We start from the raw sequence: 12,420 nt of genomic DNA, 5'->3' as shown, positions 1-12,420 counted from the left end.
AAGGTATAAATATAAAAGAACAAAAATTTAATAATAATTATCTTAGAATGATTTGCCAAATTTTCAGTGTTCCTTTAGCCATTTGTTTTTGGAGATCAGAATTTCAAGATGTCAACTGGAAAGAAACCTTTAAGATATCCAGACGTTTTTGTATCACAAATAAAATTAGAGAAGTCCTATCATACAAGATTGTTCATCGTATTTATCCTGTAAAACAGGTAATTTCAAAGTTTTGTAAAGATATTGACTTGAAGTGTGTTTTCTGTAAAGAGGAAAATGAGAGTATTGTTCATTTATTTTATGATTGTATTTATACAAAATTATTTTGGTGTGATTTGTTTTTTTGTTTTTTTGTTAAAGTATTGTAATTGAATTGCAAAACTTAAAGAAAATGATGTTTTTTTATGAGTATGCTGTTGACTTCACAATTTGGTAATTTGTGAATTTACTCATTGAATATGGAAAATTCTTTATTCACAAATGTAAATGGCAGTGAAAAAAAAAAACAAATTTTAATAATTTCAAAAAAGAAATAGGTCACTACCTGTATAGCCTACCTTAAAAGAAATAGAAATGGCAAAGCCAAAAAAAACTAAGTTACTTTAAAGCATTAAATCTATTCTTTGAATAATTTGTAATTATTTGTATTTGTTTACAGAGTGTGTGTTTATTTATATTGCTTAATCATTTGTTTTAATTCAGTTTTAATGTTATTGCCACTGATTGCCTTAAGTTCTTCGTTCTAAAAACTGCAATAAAAAAAAAAAAAAAACTTTTTTGAAGAATTGAACTTCGACGGTTAATGATGACGTAGAGCGAGAACACAAGGACGCAAGATATCGCTGAAGAACGCATATTGATAAACAGCCATGTGTTTTTTGAACATTAAAGCATGTCAACATATTTGTTACCCATTTTGATACACAAAATAATGATCTTTTTAAAAAAAGCGTCATATGACCCCTTTAAACCTCCATCTAGAAATGTTCTCTTCTGGATATTCTTCTATTTCTATTCCTATTCTACAGGTAAATGTAGTGAAATAAGTGTAACCCTACTGTAAATGCTGCCCATATTAGAAATCATAATTTTATGCCTACTGTACATGGGATAACAGTCCGTGTGGGTAGTCAAAAATAATTTTTGCATTACTGAAGCATGAAGAGTGAACAATTTTTATTGTTACTTTTCTTTTATGTTTTATACAGAAAATATAACCTGACACCGGCCATTACATTATGACTATTCAGGATAGTTCACCAATAATGGTTGATTATTATGTTAGAGTTCTACGTCTGTTTACTGTTTATTTGTAATTTCGTATAAACAAATGTTTGATCATTACGTTTTACTGTACCTAAATATGCAATGTTCATAACTGTTTACTTTATTAAAAAAAAAAAAAATTACATATATAAATGTGGTTTCCGGTTTAGTGTACCACGTGGGTATCCCCATGTTATCTGCCCTTGAGTAACGTTAGCATTTGTGTGGGTCTATAATGTCGTTTACCAAGACAACAGCGGGGAAAACCATCGACATCGTAAAGAATCTACCTCGCATTACACTCGCAAACCTTCGACCAAACCCCGGTGCAAAAAAAGATGTAAGTTTATTCATTTGTGAGAAGTTACAATGTAAATGATTAGTGGTTTAGCGTGTTAGCTGAGGAGCAGCATGACAGTTCAGATGGCCAAAATGGTTGGTTTATAGTTGCGACATGTTTCTATAAATTTTCTAAAATCACCGTGGTAGTTTTTACAATTAGTGTAGATGTTGTAGGTATTTAATCGACTAAGGACAATTAATCCTTAATAACTTAAAAAAAAAAAAGCAAAAAAGAGGTTCCCAAAATTCTATAGTAATTTATACTAAATAGGTCAACGTTGCTATAGTTGTTATGTTTCCACAGCAACTATAGAATAACCACAACAAATTGATACAAATTGGTACTTTATGGTTCAAAAACACTTAAATATTTGCTATAAATTACTATAGTATTTTTTTTTTTTTCACGTGGGGTGTTATATCAGGTCGAGCTGTATTCCAGGTATAGTTGAAAGTGATTTTTTTCCATGTGAAGAATAAAGAAAAACTTTTTAAATAAAGTTTGTTTGAAAATAGAATTGCAATAAATAAAGTGCAAAAAAGTAGATTTACCCCTTTAATGTCTAGATTTGGAGAATTTATAAATTTCTGGGGGCATTTATTGCAAAACAATTATGTATTTATATTGACAGCAGACCAGACCCGGAGCACAGTTATTACATCATCAGCTTTACACACAATAACAGTCAAGATATTCACCTTATATATATTGACCTGTCCTGGAGGCCCCCCCTGCCCTGCACTTTTTTGTATGTCTCTCTTATCTAACACACCTGTTTTCCACTCATCGGCTCATTAGTAGAGACTGCAAGAACTAAACTGGGTGTGTCTGATTAGGGAGACATATAAAATGTGCAGGGCAGGGGGGCCTCCAGGACAGGTTTGGGAAGCACTGTTCTAGGGGTTGCACAGACTAATCGACTAGTCGACTTCAGTGCTCTGCCATGACGCTTTAAGCTTGATGGCGACTAATCGCTGGTCCTATAGAGGGCCTAACAGGATAAGAAATATTTGAAGGACTTCCACATTCTCGCTCCGTTTCCAAACAGTTTAAAATTACAAATAAATGTATACTTCAAAAGCTCCACAAGATGTGTGATTATATTACTGGATGCTTGAAATTGAACAGGAGAATACACATTCTAAACAGCTTATTGTACAGGTAAATTAATTGCTGTTCTAATCTAATGCGCTGCTGCACTGTAACGCACACACATAGGCTACAGACAGTAGCTCGTACATCATGCGCAGATCGCGCGCACACAGAATCATTCAGCACGGAAATAACTGTCAACACTGTTCTGTGATTTCTCAATAAAATAGCTTAGAAACTGAAAAGTTTAAGCATATACTTGTTAATATCTAAATCCCACAGCGTCACTACTACTAGAGAGACGCTGCCATGTAGAATTAATTCACACAACGCAATCGCTCTCACTAATGCATTCATAGACATGTAATCTTTACTGTGCAGTACTTTATTTAGCTATATTTGATTTAGAACGAGCAGAAATCTGTGAGAAAAATAAAACGACCCAAAGGCAAAATAACTGATAAAAAATGAGCTGTTATAGGAGAAATAGCAATGTGGGCAGCGTTGTGTCGTATGCCATATCTGTGCACAAGGGGTTTGTCACAGCTCCAGACTTTTTTGTTCATTAATCACGTCCTCAGCGACTATTTGACTTCAACTCGAATTTCATCACATAAAAGTGGACTATAAAAAAACAATTCAGAGGTCGTTCAACCCCTAGTTTATACTGTGTATATTTATTATGTGTATATATAAATACAAACACATGCATGTATATATTTTTGAAAAATTTTGTTTGTTAAACTAAAAATATAGAAGAATATAAATGTATATAAAATATAAGAATATAAATGTATATACATGTAAGTATTTGAAAAATATTTACTGTATGTGTGTGTATTTATATTTACATAATACATATATACAGTACACATACATATATTATGTAAACAAAATTAATCATTTGAACAGCACTAATTTATATTAGGTCTGCATGATAAATCGCATGCGGTATTATTAATCTTTTCAGTAGTGGTGGAAATAGTACTAAGAAATTGTACTTAAGTGAAAGTATTGCTACTTAAGGAATTATTTACTTGAGTACAAGTAAAAGTACTGAAAAATTATATGACTCAAGCAAGAGTAAAAAAGTAGTTTGCTATAAAACTACTCAAGTTACTGCGTTACAAAGTACTTTAGTATTATTTTTCTATTTTTACCCAAAATGAGACGATGTGAGCATTATGGAGCAGGGTTAACCCTAATCCTTACACGCATGTACTTTAATGTCTGTTTCAAAAAGTGAGACCCACAAAAATCCCTTATGAACCAAATGCATCAGATATCACTACAGCTGAATAACATGCAGATAGAGATGCTTTGATTGATGACATGTGGAAGACAATAAACACCCAATTGCAATGCAAAGCTAATTGACATAGCTTGTATCACAGTAAAGATTTGTATAAAGAATATTTTCTGTCTCACTGTGATAAGAAGCAACATGGAACCTCAGAAGCTAACTGTTTCAAACACGACTGATGTTATATAATGATTTTGGAGCAAAACATTATTATTAGTCTCATAAATTAAGTCTGACGCTATGTTATGCAACATATACTACCTCTCCCTGTTGCCAGGAGCAACTGTTCTATAACTAATTTTGAAAAGTACATTCACATATAAGATTATGTGGTTGTTTTTAAGAAGGGCAAATGCAAAGAAGGGTAAGTGAGGGTTTAAAAGATAAGAAAGGGTTTAAAACAGTGTGAATTGAAGTGTGCCAGTAAAAAAATAATGTGGTGTATGGGTAAGGTTGGACATCGTTTGAATTTTAATGATTCGTGTTCTTGTCAGTTCCTAATTTTGATTCCAGTTAGGTAAAAAAAAAAAAAAAAAAAAATTTTGAAAAGTTTTAGATATCATTCACATTTATTCTAACTCTTATTGCAAAATATTTTCCTTGTTAGCTGAATGCTATGAATAAAAATCAACAGGCTAAAGAAAACTTACACAAGGATGTGTGTCCAGCAGAGAGAAAAACAGGCTTTATTTTTCTTAAGTATTTAAATTGGATAATATATCAAATACACTACTGAATGATAACCAATAATTTGTATTCTATAATATTTTTTTCTGTATTTTCCCAATGACAATTTTAGGATTGGTTTATACAAACACATAATAAGGCAGAATAGTTTCTATACTGTATTAAATGTTATGTCAGTTAGCAATGGATTATTCATATATTATTATTTTTTTACCTCGAAATGACCTGAAACTACCTTTTTTAGCTACAGCAATAGTGGGAAGCCTTTGTCTATATTAGGGATTTCCTGCGTGTCATAAATTATTACTTCTACTGGGCTGTTTTGGACTTTCCTCTGCGCGAGAGCACCCTCCGGCTTCGAGTATGAATGAAACAGAAAGAAATGAGAGTGTTTAGTGCTCTGTAATGTCCATATCGTCTCGTTTTGGATATGAATAAATCGTCCAGTCATACATAGACTATCTTGTTTATATGCCCATGTGCTCACACATCCAAAACGCACACAGAAAAAGTGAGTTTAAATGCATCTGATTGACAGATAAATCATGGTTGACAGATCTATCAGCCAGATGCATGTAAAATGTATGTGCTCTTATTTCAATGTTGTTGTTAATATTTAATGGCTAATGTACCTTTTTTTTAACTGCACTGTTAAAGAGGGTGGTTTTTACCATTCAACTGAACCATGTGCATGTATTTTAGACACTTATATTGTTCTTGCTCCATCCATGCAATAACTACGTCCTTCTATCAGCCGAGTGTAATATCGACAGTATGACTCATTTCAGGATTTAAAATCAGCATAGCTCACATTCACTAAAATACTGAAACGCTAATGATGCTGATTCAAAACAGCACAGCCGACTGACAGTCAAAGCAAAGCGGGGTTTGAACGGCCTGCCCCCCAACTGAACTGGAAGTTTTGATTGGTTTTACACCAGAGTCAGACATGTCTGTTATTGGCTGAAGCGCAGGGCTCCACTCCAGCAGTTTTTTAAAGAACCTGTCAAACGCTGGCTCGGTCTTCTCCATCTGTGCCTTCTACGCCGGCCCACTCTTCTCCATTGGCAGCGCCTTTGTCGCTTTTTTTTTTTTGTACTTTGTACTTTTGGTGAAAAATAAATGTAGCAAAGTTGAATGCTTTAGTTTTATTCTTCTCAAGTAAAAGTAAAAGTGCTCCAATTGATCGGCTAACGATCACTATCGGACAATAATCACATTGGGATATTGATCGACGGTCTCTAAAGATGCCGATCTCAAGCTGATGACGCTGCCATGAGAGGTTTGGCACAACATGCAGCAGCACCATTGCAGTCACTGTCTGGCGTGGGTGAAATAATTACACTGAAACAAAATTATAAACGCAACACTTTTGTTTTTGCCCCCATTGTTCATGAGCTGAGCTCAAAGATCTAAGACTTTTTCTGTGTACACAAAAGGCCTATTTATCTCAAATATTGTTCACAAATCTGTCTAAATCTGTTTTAGTGAGCACTTCTCCTTTGCTGAGATAATCCATCCACCTCACAGGTGTGGCATATCAAGATGCTGATTAAACAGCATGATTATTGCACAGGTGTGCCTTAGGCTGGCCACAATAAATCGCCAAAGACTCCAAGAGGGTCTGGCTGCAGACTTGCACTCACAGACTTACAATCTCAGACTTGCACTCTCAGACACTTGCGCTTCCACTAGCGACGTCACTTGCAGTTTTTATTTTTTATATTGTTCTTTTTTTCGTTAGTTTTTGTTTGAATCTTTCAACATTTTACAACAGTAGCCAGGTGGGTGAAGACAAGAAAAAAGAAACTAAATTACAGTGTCACTTGCAATTGCCACTTTGCACTCTCCGCTACCTGTGACATCACTTGCAGTCGACACAAATCGTGCGTGTTGCCAATGGAGATGAGAAGCTGTGGTGGTGATTAAATGATTAAAACTAAATTACTACCCTAACGTACAGGGTCTTGCAAGAAAAAGACAAGATCCGCAAATCTGTGGCCAGAACAGCAGAATATATGCATGCGCAAAGTCTCTCGCTAACCGTTTTCCTCCCTTAGAAAAACATAAACATTTAACATGGCTTAATGTATTAAGATGCTATTAAAATATCAAATTAAATATACAGTTTATTAATATAATGAATATGTAAAGTCATAGCCAAAAATATCGGCACCCTTGGTAAATATGATCAAAAGAAGGCTGTGAAAATTAATCTGCATTGTTAATCCTTTTGATCGGCCCTTTTTTTTTTTTTTTATAAAATTCACAAAAATCTAATCTTTCCTTGGATAAGAATTTAAAATGGGGGGAAATATCATTATGAAATTAATGTTTTTCTCAAATACACGTTGGACACAATTATTGGCACCACTAGAAATTCTAATGAGTAAAATATCTCAGAAGTATATTCCCATTCATATTCACAATTTTGAGCACTCCAGGGTGATTATGAACATGAAATTATCCAGGCTTCCTGTTTCACAGAAATATAAATATGAGGGAAAACAAAGCCCAAATTCCCTTAATCATCCATCACAATGAAAAAAACAAAAGAATACATTTTCTGATGTGCAGCAAAAGATAATTGAGCTTCACAAATTAGTGAAGTGGCTTTAAGAAAAGAGCTAGAGCAGTGAAAATTCCCATTTTCCCCATCAGGGCAATAATTAAGAATTTCCAATCAACAGAAAATGTTATAAATCTGCGTGGAAGAGGACGTGTCTCTATATCGTCCTAATGCACAGTGAGAAGGAGAGTTTGAGTGGCTAAAGACTCTCCAAGGAGCACAGCTGGAGAATTGAAGAAAAAAGTTGAGACTCGGGGTCAGAAAACCTTAAAGAAAAATTGTCAAACAGCACCTATATCACCACATGTTGTTTGGGAGGGTTACAAGAAAAATTATTCTAGCTCATCCAAAAACAAGCCCAGCATATTCAGTTATCAGACATGACTGGACTGGCTTCTATGGTCAGAAGAAACTAAAAAATGAGCTTTTTAGCAGCAAACACTCAAGATGTGTTTGGTGAACACACGGATAAAAAGTACCCCATGTGTACAATGAAATATACTGCTGTATTTTTGATGTTGTGGGCCTATATTTCTGCTGGAGTCCCTGGACATCTTGTTTAGGGCACATGCCATCATGGATTCTATCAAATACCAAAAGATAAAAAAAATCACAAAGTGACTGACTCTTATAATGGGCCATGTTTGGATCTTCCAACCATACAATAATCCAAACACAAACCTCAAAAACAACACAAAAATGGGTCACTGAGCACAAAACCAAGCTTCTGCTATGGCCATTCCAGTCCTCTGACCTGAGCCCTATAGAAAATGAGTGTCGTGAACTGAAGAGAAGCACCACCAACATGGAGCTGGGAATCTAAAGGGTCTGAAGTGATTCTGGATGAAGGAATGGTCTCTGATCTCTTGTCAGAAATCATGCACCTGATGGAATTTACCGCTGATTAAATAACCGGCTTTACTGATGAGGTGCGCATTAATTATCGGCCTACTATGAGTCAACAACAAGACATAAAGGCTAGGCCTACTGAATTGTCTTTATCATCTTAGTCCGTTATTATGCCACATTAAGCGTTTTGCTGTATTGGAGGACAAGTGAAAGCGCATTGTGTTCATAGCCATCTTCTTTTCTTGTAGTACATTAAATAATAACTTTTAATTGAACTTAATGTATCTTAATACATTACGCCATATCAAGTGTTTATGTTTTTCTACAGGAGAAACGAGAGACGCAAAGAGAGACTGCATTGCGTTCATATTCTTTTGTTCTGTGGCCACGGATTTGTGGATCTTGTCTTTTTTCTTGCAGGACCCTGTTTGTTATAGTACTAATTTAGTTTTAATCATTTAATCACCACCACAGCTTCTTGTCTCCATTGGCAACATGCATGATTTGTGTCGATTGCAAGTTATGTCGCAGGTAGTGGAGAGTGCAAGTGAAGATTGCAAGTGACATTGTAATTTAGTTTTTTTTTTTCTTGTCTTCACCACCTGGCTACTGTTGTAAAATGTTGAGAGATTCAAACAAAAAGTCATCAATAAATACAACAAAATAAAAAAAATAAAAGACTGCAAGCGATATCGCTAGCGAAGCGCAAGTGTCTGAGAGTGCAAGTCTGAGAATGCAAGTAATTGAGTGCAAGTCTGCAGCCAGACGCTTTTCAAGACTCAGCTGTTTGAATTGCGATAGGGAGGTCATTTAACCAGCTGGGCACAGTCCAGGAAAAAGTCCGTGACAGTGATTTTGTGCCTCTTTGGGATGGCACCACAAGGCATCATTCACTTGCAGAACGCAAGCTTCTGGAGGGCGCATAAGTTTGAACTAGAGAGTTTAGGTATATTGGTGCAGCGCCAGTTGTTGTCTTGTAGGCAAACATCAGTACCTTGAATTTGGGATGGCACCACAAGGTGAACTTATTTTTTAGCATTGTTTTTAAGTGTGAAAATGTAGCAGAAGTAGCACCGACATTCAAAAACAATGGATAAGGCTTCTGAAATAGTCAGGTCTTCACTTTAAGTTTTTATTTAGTGATCAGTGAATTTTTGCTAGTAAAAGAGCAGGAGAAATAACATGCAAGTGTGTCAAAGCCGGCAAAAGCTATAAAAAGAGTGACACTTTATCTCACAGAGTATGACGCAGCCTGCAGAAGTGACATGCATGGTTGTTGTAACCACTAGAATTACCTACTGTAGCCAAAGCAAAATAAACTCATTTAACCTCTTCCAAGGTCCATATTTACAAAATAGTGACTTCTGGGAATGCATACTCTGGTCTCAAGAGACCAAGTCAATCATTTCGCATCCAAAAGCATCCAAAATGTTCTGGTGTTGCTAGAGGAGGAGTACAGTGAGAAGTGCTTGGTACCCACAGTGACGTTCAATAGTAGTAAAGCTTTTATATAGGGATGATTGAGTGCTGAAGGTGTGAGTGAGTTGTGCTTTATCAATGCTGGGATGAATTCACACACTACTGTGTGATGTAATACAAAAACTTGAAACAGAAGATGCTACCATCCCCTCATTCCCTGCATTATTGGGCATTTTTTTCGGCATGTCAATGAATATACTCATTCTCCCAAGGTGAAAATCTTTCAGTGGACATGTATTTAACTCAATCTTAATGCTCTTGAGCAGCTGTGAGGGATTCTGTAGAGATGAGCTGAGCAAAACTCCCCATTGAAGACCAGAGCATTTAAGGAGTTCATCCAGGAGTTAAACAGGACAGATGGGAAAATTTGTCATGAACTTGTCAGTGCCAAGACGGGTCAGAGCAGTATACTTTAAATTCTGGAGGACATACTAAGTACTAGAATATTATACATTTTCTAAATTAAATCTCGGGGGTACTCATTTCTGCAATCCTTCATTTTAACCAAAATTGGCTAATTTACTTATTTTACAGAAAATATTGGTATATATTTTGGTGTTTTTATTAAGTATATGTTTAATATGGTTCAATTTAGCCTTCTTTCCAAGAATTATATTAGTGATCATTAAGAAAATACATATTTTATATTTATTCAGTGGGGATGTACTCATTTATGCTGTGCACTGTATATTAAATATATCATAAATATCTTATCACTTTAAAGGAAAAGCACAGAGGTCGTGGAATGCATGGAGGCAATAAAAGTGGACGGGGGCATAAGGGTGAACGGCAACGTGGTAATAGACCCCGACTTGGCTTTGAGGGTGGACAGACTCCATTCTATCTGATCATCCCAAAATATGGCTAAAATGCCAATCACAGGTATTATGGTTCATATTGGTCAAGATATAAACTGTTACATATACATCTTTCACCTTCATGGCTCATGAAGATGCAACTCTGTGTGTGTGTTTTATTCATCCAGTCGTCGGCCGCAGTATCCCCCACTATCCCTACGCAGGCTCCAGTATCTAATAGATTTGGGTCGTGTTGACCCCATGCAACCCATCGATCTAACCCAACTTGTCAATTGCAGAGGGGTTGCAATCCAGCCTATGAAACGAGACTATGGCATTCAGCTCATTGATGAGGGTGTGTATTAAATGGCATGAATGATTTTGTTGTCGTTCTTGTTAAAGTCTGTTTGTAGTGGTGGAGTACATTCATTTTTTGAAGCATTTTTTTTTTTTTTTTGTAAATATATATTTTTAAGGCCCCTTCACACAAAGCACAGTAACTATAAAAATAACAATAAAGATATAGTTCTAAAAATCATTGTCCATATTAAAGAATAGCAGAGTCCACACCACAGTTATAACGGTAAAGGCACAGAGAAACTAAATCATTGGAATCACTTTTAGAACGATTTTTCCTGTTAATGAACAATAAAAACATTGACACCCAATAATAATTCATCCTGTTATAACAAGCTTAAGAATTTAAATCGGCAGACAAGCGTGCAACGATAACGTCCGCTGGTGTGGACACTAATATCATTGTCTTTATAGTTTATCTTTATAGTTATTGTTTTTGGTGTGAATGGGGCTGTAACCTTAAACTTGTGTAAATTTGTAGGAAATCTGACTGCTCAAAGTCTGCAGTAACAAAACACAATTTATTCATAAAAGTCATTTTCATTGAACTTGGTGTGTATGGCTCTGTTACAGGGAGCTGATATATTTAGTGCAAAAGTAAACCTTGAGGTCCAGGTTGCCTCAGAGAAAGCCATTGCTGCAGTTGAGCGGAATGGGGGTGTGATCACAACCAGCTACTATGATCCTCGTAGCCTCCGTAAGTATGCCTACAGTCTGTTAGCTAGGCATATTCACATATGTGACATAATATCATGGACCATGACTTCAGTACAATAGCCAACCTAACATAAGATACAGGGCTACTTGAAATAGTGATTATTTTATAAAATCAGTTGCACTGATAAGATTTGTGTGTGTGGTTTTAGAAATCCTCATCAAACCAGTGCCCTTTCTTATGTCTGGGGAGCCCATACCCAAGCGCCTGCTCCCTGGTGAAGACCTTCTATATTACACAGATACCAGTAACCGTGGCTACCTCGCAGACCCAGATAAAGTCCAAGCTGCACGGCTAGGTCTGGCTAAAAAGTATGGCTACACCATACCTGACATCACAACAGACACATTTTTTGAAATGCTGGTACAAAGAAAGGATCCTCGTCAGATCTTTTTTGGGTTGTCACCCGGATGGGTGGTGAATATGGCAGACAAGAAGATCCTCAAACCCACTGATGATAAAGTCTTGCAGTATTATGGCAATATTAAGTCTTTATAGTTCTTCACAATATGAACGTGAACTATGGAAATAAGTTTGTGTATATATAGTGAAAGTTGAATAGCTTAAATTCAATGTCTGTAATAAAAAGGTGATTCCACAATCAGTCCTTATTCTTTATTTATTTTAACTTGAATATAAAAATGTAAGTACATATTCTCAAAGATGAAGTGTGTGAAAACCAGCCATTGATAGTGGTAATGAGTGAACCATCATGACAATCCATAAGAGAGAATAAAAAAAAGCAAAAAACTTTATTAACATCTGTATAGCGTTCATAATCCTGCATGATTCAAAACATCCCATTTTCAGGATGCAGCTTATAAAATATGCTCAGATCGTGGAAAAACATGCATTATTTAGATTCTCCTGATAAAAAAAAAAAGAGCTCAATCAAACTCACTATAATCCATCATTTATATCTAAATCCTCATGAATTTATAACACACATAAAACTGCAGCGGC

The 12,420-nt window shown here is 35.5% G+C and overlaps 1 protein-coding gene across 1 annotated transcript; it reads left to right on the top strand.

Moving 5' to 3' along the window:
* Nucleotides 1-1,431: 1,431 nt before the first annotated feature.
* LOC109093364 (39S ribosomal protein L15, mitochondrial-like) lies at nt 1,432-12,061 on the top strand. Its single transcript, XM_042754403.1, is given in 5 exon segments — nt 1,432-1,606; nt 10,313-10,470; nt 10,574-10,740; nt 11,317-11,439; nt 11,609-12,061. Coding segments are annotated over 5 exon segments (900 nt in total). The 5' UTR covers nt 1,432-1,501; the 3' UTR covers nt 11,956-12,061.
* Nucleotides 12,062-12,420: the final 359 nt, after the last annotated feature.

This window comes from Cyprinus carpio, unplaced genomic scaffold (genome assembly GCF_018340385.1).
Source record: "Cyprinus carpio isolate SPL01 unplaced genomic scaffold, ASM1834038v1 S000006512, whole genome shotgun sequence".
Taxonomy (NCBI): Eukaryota; Metazoa; Chordata; class Actinopteri; order Cypriniformes; family Cyprinidae; genus Cyprinus; species Cyprinus carpio.
The sequence above is the reverse complement of the archived record's forward strand: the minus strand, read 5'-3'. Positions and strand labels throughout refer to the sequence as shown.